Source organism: Hibiscus syriacus, unplaced genomic scaffold (genome assembly GCF_006381635.1).
Source record: "Hibiscus syriacus cultivar Baekdansim isolate YM2019G1 unplaced genomic scaffold, ASM638163v2 tig00110584_pilon, whole genome shotgun sequence".
In the NCBI taxonomy this organism is placed as follows: domain Eukaryota; kingdom Viridiplantae; phylum Streptophyta; class Magnoliopsida; order Malvales; family Malvaceae; genus Hibiscus; species Hibiscus syriacus.
Window position 1 is genome coordinate 4,981,080 of NW_024062792.1, and position 14,679 is coordinate 4,995,758.

At 31.2% G+C, this 14,679-nt stretch overlaps 1 protein-coding gene across 1 annotated transcript; it reads left to right on the top strand.

The window, feature by feature from the left end:
* The first annotated feature begins 253 nt into the window (after nt 1-253).
* On the top strand, nt 254-537 carry LOC120133582 (40S ribosomal protein S28-like). Its single transcript, XM_039150145.1, has one exon. It carries the CDS (start codon nt 329-331, stop codon nt 524-526), a length of 198 nt encoding a protein of 65 aa, XP_039006076.1. The 5' UTR covers nt 254-328; the 3' UTR covers nt 527-537.
* The last annotated feature ends 14,142 nt before the right edge of the window (nt 538-14,679 follow it).

Here is a 14,679-nt window from a genome sequence, read left to right on the forward strand (position 1 = left end):
ATTTGTTCCAATCGACTAATATCAAATATATATATATTTATAACTCGTTTGATTTTCTGTTTGCATGGTACTGAGGAGGATTTGATTCCAATTAACTTGGTGAGCTAGATGGGCATAGAAATTACTGCAAAGAAAAGCAAAGGAGCAGTGTTGAAGGACTGGTCGAAGAAGACAAGGAATGCTCACCCTCACACCACCGGCGCCTATTCACCGTTTCGGTTGCAGCGGATGATAAGCTCCCTTCGCAACCTCGAAGGCCCTCGTCGTTCAAACTTTCGAGAGAAAGCAGTCGCTCCCCTATCCATCTCCTCCTCAAGGTTCAATCATAATGGATAGCCAGATTAAGTTTGCTGTGGCGGTAAAAATTATGAGAAGGACCGGTTCCCGAGGTCAATTGACTCAAGCGCGAGTCAAATTTTTGGATGACCAGAACCGATTTATCATGAGGAACGTGAAGGGACCAGTTCGTGAAGGAGATATTCTCACTTTGCTCGAGTCTGAGTGGGAAGCTAGGAGGCTTCGTTAATCGGTTTTTTTTTTTGGATTTAATTTTGGTTGAAGTCGGTCATTAGCTTGATTTTAATTGTCTACTGTGTTTTCATGTGTTACTTCTAATAGATGTTTTCGTATATGGAGACCTGCAATTTGGGAAAATTGTTGTCCAAAGCTTGATGTTGTTGACCGATTCTACATATATACTCTGGAAACATCAGAGAGAGCAAATCGCTTGGGAGCCAAACAAGTCTGCTAAAGGTCATTCAACATAAAGTTTGAATTCAGGTTCTCTATCCTCATATTGGATGGCCATTATACCACGTGGAAGCACATTCGGTGCCCAGTGGAGTAATCATCTATATTTGTACATATGTTGCTTTAAGCATATTCTTGGTACACTAATGTGGATGTACTCCTAAACTCAGAGTCAAGCAACTTAAATATGTGCTTACTTTTGTGCATTGTTCAGTGCTTACTTTTGCCCATTGTTCAATTTTTAATTCTTATTTACCCTAAGTAGCCATGCGATTTATTTAATATTTATTGTCAATATAACCTTTTTTTTTACTTTTTTAGGGTAATTCTAAACGATCAAAGATAATTATTGTGAATTGAATTTTTTTTAATTTAAATTTAAATTTAAATTTTCGCAATTAAAGACAACCGACAAATTAATTGATACCGAAAGGGCGGTTCAAGGGTGTTAATCCTTACTTGACCGTAACCGACTCTCGAACCCGACATATCACTTATAAAACGCAGATCAAGTAAGAAATAAAGGTATCCGATCAACCTATTTGTTTTAAAATAAATTATCGGTGGGGACTCCAAATCAATTTTCCTAAGTCGAAGTTCAATTTCGGTCTCACCCGAAAGACGGCCGCGACAGGTGGTCTGGGTTTTTTTGACATGGAGACTAGGAATCGATCCTTGTTGAATAAGTGGTGTTGGACGTATGGCAAGGAACATGAAAGTTTATGGAGGAAAGTGGTGGATGCGAAGTATGGTTTTGACAGTGTATCGCTGTTTCCTAGACCCATTCAACCTAGAAGTGTATCTTGGATATGGAAGAATATTTCTTCGCCATTATTTGTTGATAATGACCCTTTCTTCAATAATGTTCGTTGCATCGTTGGTGACAGGAGATGCATTGATTTTTGGGAGGATTGTTGGACGGAGGTATATTCACTTAGAAGGGCTTTTCCACGGATTTTTAGTGTGGATGTGAAGAAGTGCGGAAAGGTTTGTGAGTTTAGGTCGAGAGTAAATGGAGTATGTGCGTGGAATATTGAGGTTAAGACTTAAGAGATCGTTGTTTGTGTCGGAAGTATATATTTGGAACGAATTATTGTCTTTTATTAATAAAGTAGTTGAAGCTGGTGTGTCGTCGAATAGACTATATTGGAAGGCTTCTTCGAGCAGATGTTATAGGGATTTTTGCAATTATGTCTCATGCTTAGGTTCCGTAAAAGATCAAATGTTGAAATTAGTGTGGACGAATATTGCGTCTCTAAATGTCAAAGCATTCGTTTGGAAGGATGCTCAACAAAGATTACCCACGTTAGTGGAGCTTTGGAGAGGGGCGTTTCGAATTGGATAGTGCGGTATGTGACTTATACCGAGAAGAACAAGAGGAAGTTAATCACTTATTATGCGATTGCGAAATTGTATGGGTTGTGTGGAAGAAGTGGTGTGAGATGTGGAAGCTGAATTTTATCATTACAAGTGACATGAAGTTTTTCCTTATTGTTTATAACTGTCAACCGATTCAAAGAGCGTTTAAACGAGTATGGAATATGGCATTTAGGGGTATCATCTGGTCAGTTTGGCTTTTTAGAAACGAGGCATTGTATAACAGTAATCTTGCGAACGAAATAAGATCTTCGAGTTTTCATTTCTTAGGATTGGCGTTTGGTGTAAAAGTAAATTGTCTTCTTCTTTTCCGTTAGTAACAGATTTTATTAAGTGACCCTGTAGATTGATTTCATAATGTATCTGAGATGTTCGTTATTTGGTCTTGAATGTTTTTTGGTTATATTGAGTTATGGTTACTGGTGATTATATCTGCGTTAAGATGGAGGTGTTGAAGCGGTTGTTCCTTACTAGGGGAACGTGTATTAAGGTTTGAGGTTCTGTTACTGTGTGTTGGCGAAACCATTGTTGTCCTCGCTATTTTTTCTTGCTGGTTTTTTGTTGCAGTTCAGTTCGAGTCTGTATGAAGTCCTTTATGCTTTTCATATCTGGATTCATTTGAGCGTGATTTGTCTAGCCCCTACAGATTGTGAAGCTTTCTTTTGGTGTGTATTGCAGTATGTAAAATTGTCGATCATGGCCACAATTGTTAAAGGATTATGGATCTGTTTGTCACCCTTATATAATACATTCCAAGTGCTTTAGGTTGGGGTTGTGTAGTTTTCTGTGGATTGTGTTTCTGACTCGTTTTGCTTTGTGATGCTCGTTGTGGCATTTGAGTGGAATTATCTTAGGGGGCCCATTAGCTGTTGGTGCTAATCTTCGATTATGTTCCTGAGGTTGTTGCTCAGCTGTGTGTTCTATGATGTTGTTCCAAGTGAATCTTGTCAGTCGAAGGAGTTGGGATCAGTAGTTGCGGTAATCTATGGCAATCGGTGCATTGTATATTTCAACGTAGTTTTTTTTCAGTTCAAGGTAGTGTTTATTCGTATGACAATTACATGGTACACTATTTTTCCTTCATTTAAGGCTAGGAAGATTTTTTTAACGAGGCTTATGTTCTTGTCTTGTTTTGTATGGCTTCAAATTAATATCATGCAAAACCCCTTTCAAAAAAATAATTAAATTAAAACCCTAAACAATAGCAAGAGAATTTTAAAAACTCACCTAAATTAAATGACTAAAGTGAAATTAAAACTAAAGTGGAGGCTCTAGTATTAATACCTAAAAAAATTCAGAATTTTATTGAATTGAATAATTAAATTAGAACATCAGGCAATGAGGATGACCATTTTAAAAATTCACTTAAATTAAAGGATTAAATTGAAATTAAAACTAAAGTGGAAGCTCAAATATTAAAACCTAACAAATTTTAGAATTATATTGAATTGAATAATTAAATTGCAACCTCAAACAAAAGTGAGGACCAATTTAAAAATTAACCAAATTTTAACTAGGGTGAAATTAAAACTAAAATGAAGGCTCTAATATTAAAACCTAACAAATTTTAGTATTTTATTGAATTGAATAATTAAATTGGAACCTCAAAAAAAAGTGAGGGCCAATTTAAAAATTCACCTGAATTTAACCAAGTTTAAACTAAATATTTGTACCAAATTAAAAGAAACCTATATCTAAATGTTTATTCTAAAAGATAAATAATAATATAGGACTAAATTAAAAGAATGAAAAATTTAAATTAAAGCAATTAAAACATGCCTTGAGGTTCAAATTAACATAACTAAAAATTAGAGGCTGAAATTAAAATAAATTAAAACATGCACGATGACTAAATTGAAATGTAGTGAAAAAGTAAAAACTGAATTTAAAATAAAAAAAGACTTGACTGAATTAATTTATAACTTGATGACAAAGCTACAATCCCCGTAGAAGCTAGGAGAGGGGACACGCCAACTGCTCTCCAGGGGCGCCGGCCGAGAGCCCCGGGGCTACATTTAATGGCATTCTTTTTCATTTTTGGCTTCCTTTCTCTCAATTTTTATTTTTATTTTCTCTCTATGAAAAGACTTATGAATAAAAATATAAACATTTATTTTCGTCCGGGATCATTTTGTATCTTTTACATTTACGTTATAGTTTATAGTACAACATTTATATTATCTATAGGGTATATTATAAGTTTTATTACTAAATTTTATTATCTCTCCTATTTTGCTTACCAAATTTTAAAAGTTTTCAATTTATTCAATGAACTTAATACATTTGGTTTTTTTAGTCACTTTGTCGTTAAATATTTAATGGTGTTAAAACGACAGTGTTTTAAAAAAAACAAAAATTTCACCAAAACAATATCATTTTGCATCTATATAAAAGCCCATTTATAACATCGTTAGTGAGAAAACAATTGAGTGACAAAAAAATCCAATGTATTAAGTTCAGTGAGAAAATTGAAAAGATTTAAAGTACAATGAGTAAAATAGAGGAGAAAGTAAAGTCTAGTTACCAAATTTGTAATTTACTCTATATAATACTATATAATATCTATTATACTATATTATATAGTATTTATATATATAGTAGTATATTATATAGTGTTTATATATATATATATATATATATATATATAGTATATATTATAATAGCATATAACATTTATATATTTATAGTATATACAATCTAATATATAGTATAGTATTTATTTATTATATTTTTACATATTATAATTTTATATAGCATTTATATTATATAATATTTTTTATTTGGTATTACCTATGGGTGCGTTTGGTTCACGGAATGTAAGATTATCAGTGGGAATAAAATATTACCAGGGAATAGGATTACTTGTATTTTGTGTTTGGTTGGTTTAGCAAGAATGTAAGATTACCGTGTTTGGTTAAATGAATAAAAGATTATTGGAATGTATATTTGACCAAATTGTTCTTATTATATATTTGTTTTTTAACAAGTTGAATTCTACTATAATATTACTATAGTTAATTTATATATTTTCTTTAAAAAAAATAAATTCATAAAATTTCTATAATTTTTTTACAAAATTGAAAAGATAAATAGGTTTAATTAAAGGGTAAAATTTTATTTTAACCCCTGAACTTCATTTAAAATTTTAATTAGACTTTTTTTGTAAATCTAAAATAGTTTAAGGACAAATTTTTAATTTAACCTTCGTAGAATTTTTATTATTCAACGACAGAAGAATAATATTTTTGAGAAAAAAATTAAGGGTATTTTAGTCTAAAACGTCGGTATTCCAACAATACCTAAGGGAATGGGTAATCACATTTCCGGTAATATACTCTAAAAAAATCCACTGTTGGTAATAAAAGATTACCGAGAATGGGATTACCGGCCAACCAAACGGGGGAATGAGGATTCCATTCCCCCGGTAATACAACATTCCTTAAACCAAACGGGGATTTAGTATATTATTAATATAATTAATATTTATTATTATTTTAAAGTTATTTAATAGCTTAGTTTTATTTGTGCAGGTTCAACAAGTCCAAGAAGAATGTTTCACGTAGCCAACAAACTTATCTGACCCAGCAGATTAAGGTCCAGTAAGTCATAAAACAGGTCCAATAAGTCCAAAGATCAAAAACAGATGAAGACCTACAAGGCAAGCCTTGGGACCATCTACGGATTCTAGGTTTAGTCTGAACGTCGTTTAACGCCCATCACCTAAGTTCAAACTCAAGTACTTATATACTAAGATTCAAAATATATATATAATATATTGTTTGTTTTGAACTATTTTTTTTTGTCTTGGTTCAATGGTTACCCAAGTAGCCTAAGCTCAAATCATGTTATCTTTATTCTTAAGTTATTTTATTTTGTATCACTATTTATGTAACATGTCAGTGTGAGTAACATGGACCAAATATATCAAAATATGTAATTATCACATCATCTTATCTGTTAAATATTAACAATAAGTGGTTGATTTACAATAATTAAATAACTAGATGGTCTAATTGATAAAATTAAAAGAACAATAGTTAAAATGAAAATAAGTGAGAACTAAATGATCATTGATATAGTTTACTCTTCTTTTGAAAGCATTTTATTCATATTTAAATTTTGGTTAAAATGATATTTTTTTATGAATAAGGAACATGCTCAACTAAACTTGAGTGATGTGGGCTGTAGCATTTTATTCGTATTTCATTTTTGCTTAAAATACTATTTTTTTTAATTTTAGTCGATTAACTATTTTTTTATATGAGCTGGGGTTTCATTAAAAACCCATCATATCATAATAGAACTAAGAACACTCCTACTGAAAGCCGAAGAGGGAAAGAAGTACCCGTAAATATTATTAATATGGAACAAAGGTACAACAAAAAGCTTAGAAGGGCCACCGTTCCCCTTCTGTTCAAACCCTAAACTCAAGCTACCTAAATTCTTACATGTCAAATAAAAAAAAGAGGCTTCATGGTTAGAAACCAACTTATACCTCTTTTGGCCAGTGAATCAGCTGCATCATTACAGACCCTGTCCACATGTCTCACGATGACTTCCTTTTATCTCAATATTTTAGCAATAGCTTGTATCCTTGGAGAATATAATGAATGGCAAGTATCCGGATGCAACACCCATTCCACCATTGATTTACAGTCACTTTCGACTATAAGTCTTGCATCAGACCAGCTCCAGACTCTTCTCCATAGCAACCAGTTCCGCAAACAGTTGGGGACCCCGACCGACCGACTCTAAAAACGAAGCTAAGCAAGAGCCATCACTATCCCTTATGATTCTGCTTACACCACTTCTCAAGTCAACTTTGGACACTGCAACATCGATATTCAGCTTAATAAAGCCCACTGGAGGTGGCTTCTAACGCTTCTTGCTTTTCGGAACAACATTAATCATGTCAGCCAGTGATGGGTCTGTAATTAAATCATCACGAGAAATTTGAGAGGAGGGATAGAGGGCCTTAAACCAAATTGTCAATTTGACTTTGGCAAGGAAAAAATATGTAAATCATCAGCCGCTTTACTTTCAAAGATGATTTTGTTATCCGAAATGACAATCTAAGACAAAATTCGAACTTGAGAAAAATTAAAAAGAAGAAATTAAATTTTTAAAAAAGTAAAAGAGAATTAAAAGGAAATAATTTTTTTATTTTTTTGATCTTGTAATCAAAATCAGTTGAGACATCTCCCTACATAATTTTATTAAGATAGATTTTCGGTCACTCATTGGTTCTCGAGATCTTTTGGTCGTCTGTCTCTAAGATACAACAACTAGATGATCAGCCATAACATCACAACAATAGAGATCACGAACTATCTTTGCCTTCGACTATCACCGGAGAAACTAAGGATGAAAAAGGATATTATCTAAGAATAAGAGAAAAATACTTTTCAAGAGAAGAAAAGTTCTTGAATTCTGAAATATGAAAAACCTAACAACTTTGCTCATTATTTATAGGAGATTTTCAAGAGATTTTTACTCCAACTATATATCTTTTAATATCTAAATTTAAACAGATAATAATATCTTTCAAGTTTCCAATATTAAATAGATATACACTCCTTTTATTATTCAAACTTAAACAAATATTATTTTAATTTGAAATATTCAAAAATATATAATTATCTTTAATAATTCAAAGTTAAAAAGATAATAAATACATTTTTTTAAATTGACATATTCAAAGAGTAATTATCCTACTAATATTCAAATCAAATAGTATCCTTTAATTTGCAATATTTAAAAGGAATCTGAATTTAATATAAATGTTAAATCCATCAAGGTAATTCAACTTTTTTTTTTCTCCAAAAATCCCCCACATAAATGAAATTGATAATTTAATCAAAAACATTTTGACACAATATGGTGATAACCTCTATGATTGATAACTGCATAGGATAAGTAGGTGTCATCCTTTGAACATTCCCTTATGATGTTATATTTACTTTACTTGTTAAACAATAGATGTGATGTCCTTGAATTGTTCTGTTGTTTGTGTAGATGATGACATACTTCACACAACTACCCCTCAAACAAGAGTTTAGTTCTCATGGGTATGTTCTTAAAGCCATGGACATCGTCTAATTCTACAAGAGTTTGAGAGAACTATGCCCAATAGTCTTCTTGAAGCGGACCCACTTCACTCTTATATATGTTACTTATGTTTCTTGACTCACCACAACATACAATGGTTATTAAGAGCTTTTGCTTAGTCTATACCACTTTGATCATTGTTTACATCATATGAACAGATCTGGGATAAGAAAACCTCATAATTACCGTACACGAGTTATGCAATTATGTTGTCCCTTTGAACCTAGATCTTGGGATCTCCAGTCAACAAGGTAGGGTTTTCCTTCACATAACACCTTTAAATTTTATGGGCTTTAGTCACATTCCTTTATATGTTTTCTCAACTTGATACCGATTTAACCCTTTGGTTAACGAATCTATTATGTTATCCTTTAATCTTATAAAATCAATAGAGATGGCTCCATTTGAGATCAGTTGTATAATGGTATTGTGTCGACGATGCATATGTCTCGATTTACCATTATACATAAAATTATGTGCTATAATAATTGTTGCTTAGTTTCACAGTATATACATATTGTGGGCACAAGTTTCAGGCATTCTGGAATATCCTCAAGAAAGTTCTAAAGCCATTATGCTTCTTCTCTAGATATGTCTAGAGCTATAGACTCAGATTTCATTGTGGATCTAGTTATAATAGTCTGTCTTGAGAATTTCCAAGACACAATTACTCCTCCTAAAGTGAATACATATCCACTTGTACCTTTGGTATCTTGAATATCAGATATCCAACTAGTATCAGAGTATCCTTCTAAGACAGCGGAATCCTTGGAATAATGCAACTCATAATCCCAAGTATATCTAAGATATCTCAGTATCCTTATTATTTTTGTCCATTGATTTTCACTTGGATTGCTCGTGAATCTACTTAGATTGCTTAGAGTAAAAGCGATGTCTAGTCTCGTACAGCTCATGAGATATATTAAGTTGCCTATGACCCTTTCATATTCCACCTAGTGAACACTTTCACCTTGATTTTTAGAAAAATATGAACAAGAGTCTATTGAAGTTATGACTATATCAAAATCATCCTTGTTAAATTTCTTAAGGATCTTATCCACATAGTGTAATTGTGTTAGTATGCCCAGAATTGTATCAGTTAATCCCATATCTTTCATGTCAAATCTTGAATTTAATATGTCTTTGGTACATTTTACCATTTTATTTTTACTTCCAATAATGAGTATGTCATCAACATACAAGCAGAGAATAATATATCTTGTGTTTATAGTTTTGACATATACACACTTGTCACACTCATTTAACTTGAAGTCGTTTATCATCATGACACTATAGAACTTCTTATATCATTGTTTTGGTGCTTTTTTAAGTTCATACAGAGACTTCACCAACCTACAGACTTTTCTTTCTTGACCTAGAACCACATAACCCTCAAGTTGTTCCATATAAATTTCTTTATCAAGGTCCCCATTTAGGAAAGTTGTTTTAACATCCATTTAATGCACTTCTAGATTTTACAAAGTGATAACTATGAGTATCATTCTTATAGATGTTTTGATACAAAAGAGTATGAATCAAAATAGTCAGTGCCTTTTATTTCGTCAGTATCCTTTTATTACCAATCTTGCCTTGTACTTATCAATTGTTCCATATGGTTCTGCATGATGGAATCTATTTAGCTCTTAATAGCTTCCTTCCATATGGTGCCTTCAGAGGATCGTATAACTTCATTATACATTTAAGGTCCATCCTCTAACATAAAGGTTAAAAGTATGGTCTAAAGTAGTTTTTAACTCTTGCTCGTTTATTCCTTCTTGGATCTATTTCAATTTCATTCTCTTGTTGATCATCTAAACTATCATCATTATTAGTCTCTAAAGTTTTTTTTATTGAACTTTGATCAAACTCCTTAGATTTATAAAGGAAAATATTTTTAAAGAATGATGCATTCTTTGATTTCATTATTGTATTCTTTTGAATCTCAGGATTCTTTGATTCGTACACAAGAAATCGATACACATTGTTATGTTCTTCATAGCCTATGAAAATACAATCCATGGTTTATGACCTATTTTCATTTGTTTTTGGTAATAGGGCCATTACCTTGGTAGGACACCCCCATATTTTCAAATGTTTGTAGGAAGGTTTCCGACCTTTCCATAAATCGTATGGTGTCTTGTCTTTTTTATTTCGGGGTACCTTATGTAAAAGGTAATTAGCTAAAAGGACAACTTCCCCCATATGTTCTGTGATAACCCAGAACTGCTTAATAAGGCATTTATTATTTCTTTTAGAGTTTGATTTTTCTGCTCGACTACTCCATTTAATTGAGGAGAATATAGTGGTGTTACTTCGTGAGTAATACCATGTTATGAATAAAATTCACAGAATGGTTCAAAATATTCACCACTATGATCACTTCTCATCATCTTAATCTTTTTATTAACTTGGTTTTCGACTTCCTCCTTATAGATTATAAATTTCTATATAGATTCATATTTTCTCTTAAGCAAATATACATAGCAATGCTTTGTGCTATCGTTAATGAAGGTAATAAAATATTTATTCCCTCATCTCATTTGAATAAATTACAAGTCACAAACATCATTGTGAACTAAATCAACCAGTTCGATATTTTTTTCAACAGTTTGAAAAGATGTCCTTGTTAAGTTTACCTCAACACATGTTCACATTTATGATTATAATTAATATGGAATGAAGGAATGTGTTCTAAGTTACTTAATCTCTACAGAGCATCATAATTAACATGTCCAAGCCAACCTTGCCATAAAATAAATTACTCAAGCATATGAACAAAATAAGAAACATTTTTCTTATTCATGCTATTGGCTTTTACAAAGATAACATTGAGTTTCCACATATCATTCAATACATATCCTTTACCCACAAATATTCCCCCTTTAGAAAAAATTAGCTTTTGAGATTCAAACACCATTTTAAAGCCGTGAACACTTAGGAGTGTTCTAGAAACAATATTTTCTGTATGTCAGGTACATACAACACATTCGAAGGCTTGATTTATTTGCCAGAAGTCATCTTTAAGACTATAGTACCATTCCCCTTGATTTTAAAAGTCACAACATTTCCCATGTAGAGCATCTCCCCATATTTGCAAGGTGTCAATTCAGAAAATGAATATTTGTCACAACATATATAACATTTAGCTATAGTATCGAGTCACTTTTCTCTTGGATTAGAGTCAACTAGGTTGACTTCAGAGATCACAACACATAAATCTATATCCTCCACATCCTTAGCTATTCTTTCTATAACATTAGCCTCATGATCTTTGGCTTTCTTTAGATGTTTACACTCAAAGGATTTGTGCCCATTCAGTTCAAGCACATCCATTTGAATTTCTCCCTCTTGGAAATTCCGCATTATATCCAAACTTTGACATATTTTTAGTTATTTTTCCTTCTTGAAGTCTTTGAATTCCATCATGTTTGAATTAGCCTATTCTTTCTTTGAGGTTTTTGGCATTAATCTTATTGTCTTCTTCTATTCAAAGTCCGACAACCAGTTCTTCCACAGTTATTTCCTTCCTTTTGTACTTCAGATAAATCTTGAAGTCATTCCGTCCAAGAGATAATTTTTCAATAATGGCGATTACTTGAAAGGATTTGCCTATGACAATTCTTTCAAAAAGAATTATGTTGATCAATAGTTGGAATTCCCCCACTTGTTTTACTAATGGTTTAGAGCCAACAATTGTAAAATTCAAGAACTTGGCAACTAATTTTTTTTTATCTCTAGCATCTTCAACTTTGTATTTGTGGATTTCTTTGTTGTTTCATAACCAACATATATCAGATACAATGAATTTTGTAGAAAATTTAGTATTACATTCCGGCATATATAATCAGTTTGCTTCCAAGAATCAATAATATTATAAGCAGTAATATTATCTATCTCTCATTCTCCCTCTTTAAAGATGAAGCATCTTCATTCAAGAACTTAGAGAGGTTTATTGTGGTCATATAAAAAAACATATTCTGTTGTCACATCCTGAACTTCTATCCGTAGCATTTCGTCGGCTTCTCGTTGTGGTTTATTACCATTGCTACTTAACTCATATTCTAAACTGGAAACATCATTGTAGTCTCCAAGTTGGGTAAACCAGTAAAGTCTATTGTCTACATTTTTTTGTAAAAGAAACGAAACCATAATTAGAAATAATTCCAATAAACAAAAAATTTAATTCTCGTTTATTTTAGATTTTGTTATCGGACAGAATCAATATTCTAAAACAAAATCAGTAACCACAATTACTTTAACAAAAAAACTATGTTATACAGATTTGTGCACTTTGAGATTCTAGTAAACCCGTTAAGACAACATAATAAATCCCGAAATAAATTTATTTACTATCTTGTTATTCCCACAATTATGAATTATCTTGGATCAAGAAAGGTAGAAGATGAGAGGTCTGTCTTAAGATTATTATCTGAAATAACAAGCTAAGACGAATTTGAACCTGAGAAAAGTTAAAAAGAAGATATTAACTTTTTTTAAAAAAATAAAAGAGAATTAAACGGAAATAAAAAATACTTTTTTTTTAATTTTTTATCTTGTAATTAGAATCAATTGAGGTCTGATGCTACACAATTTCCTTAAGACATGTTTTTGGCCACTCATTGGTGCTCGAGATCTTTTGATCGTCTGTCTCCCATGATACAACAACTAGATGAACATATACGGTAGCACAACAGTAGAAATCAGGAACTATCATTGTCATCGACGATCGCTGAAAAAATTGAGGAAAAATACTATTTTTATAAGTAGGATAGAAAATATTTTTCAAGAGAAGAAAAGTTCTTGAATTATGAGATTTGAAAAACCTAACAAGTTTGCTCAGTATTTATATGGGATTTTAAAGAGATTTTTACTCCAACAAGATATTTTTAATATTTAAATTTAAACAGATAATAATATCTTTTAAATTTAAAAATTAAACATATATACACTCCTTTTATTATTCAAACTTAAAGAAATATTATTTTTAATTTGAAACATTCAAAAGTATATAGTTATCTTTAATATTCAAAAGTGTATAATTATCTTTAATATTCAAAGTTAAAGAGATAATAAATACCTTTTTAAATTGACATATTCAAAGAGTAATTATCATACTAACATTCAAATCAAATAATATCCTTTAATTTGTAATATTTAAAAGGACTCTGAATTTAATATAAATAGTAAATCCATCAAAGTAATTCACCATTTTTCTCCAACAAATTTTAGCCTTTTTTGTATGAAATATAAAAATGAATTTCTATTTTTATTTTGTAAAGATACCAATAATTAATGTGAAAAATCTTATATTTAATCTTGATATTAGTCTTTTTGGAATATAAAATGAAATTATATATTAGTCTTTTTGAAAAATAAAAAAAAAATGAATTTATGTTTAATGTTGCTAACCCCAAATCCAGAAAACGCATCCAAATTTTCCAAGAACAAGCACAAGAGAACAGCATGTGTGAAACCGATTCGGGCGCTTTGCCACATAGAGGATAAAAGGAATCCATAATAGACGTTATTCCCCTTTATAGTAACTCTATTTTAACAGGGATCATCCAAGTAAAGAACTCAACTATTGGGGAGGCCAATTCACGCCAAACAATTAAATTTCCAAACAACCAAGTTTCAAGTAGGCAAATGATGGATTTTAAGAAAGGTCTTAACCAAAAATTTGGCTTCTCCTGCTCCGGACCAACAAACCCAACCTCTATTAATATCGGAGGGCCTAAAATTTTGTAAAACTGAACAGATATCATTCCATTGTTCGATTTCTCAGTCAAATAACTGTCTTCTCAATTGTATATTCCACACTTCAACTTTAGAACCAAAGTTTGCGATAGTACATGTTCTATCTCTAGCCAGAGTAAAAATCCTTGGGAATCGATCTTGTAACGGATGCTATCCAATCCAAATGTCAGATCAAAATTGTATCAAACTGTTATCACCCACTTGTAAAATGAAATTATTCCTCATATTTGTATTGATATTATCTGCTTTGAAGAATGAATTTATCACGCCATCCCAAGCCACAGAAAGCTTTGTCTTCGTGAACTTTTTGAAAGAAAGCACAAAGGGTCATACCCGTTGTTTAAATATAATAACTCTCTATTTAATTAAAAATAATAATTATTTTATCTTTACATTTAAAAATTATCTAAAATGGAAATCCATTAATTTAATTGTTAAAGATATTCATATTTATTTTTATTTTGTATGACTTTAAATCTCAACATTTGTTTAAATATAATATCTCTCTATTTAATTAAAAAATTAAAATAATTAATCTTAAAATAAAATTTATATTTTATTTTGAAAATATAATATTATTTACTTTCAGTTCCTTGCGACTTTGCCTTCACTTTCTTCACATTCCTTGAATCCAAACGTAAGCTTATGAGGAAACCAAGAAAACACAAGCGAGCACTTACCATCAAC

Excerpts from the sequence above, each read along its gene's own strand:
- LOC120133582 (XM_039150145.1), top strand. The coding sequence starts at position 329 with ATGGATAGCCAGATTAAGTTTGCTGTGGCGGTAAAAATTATGAGAAGG.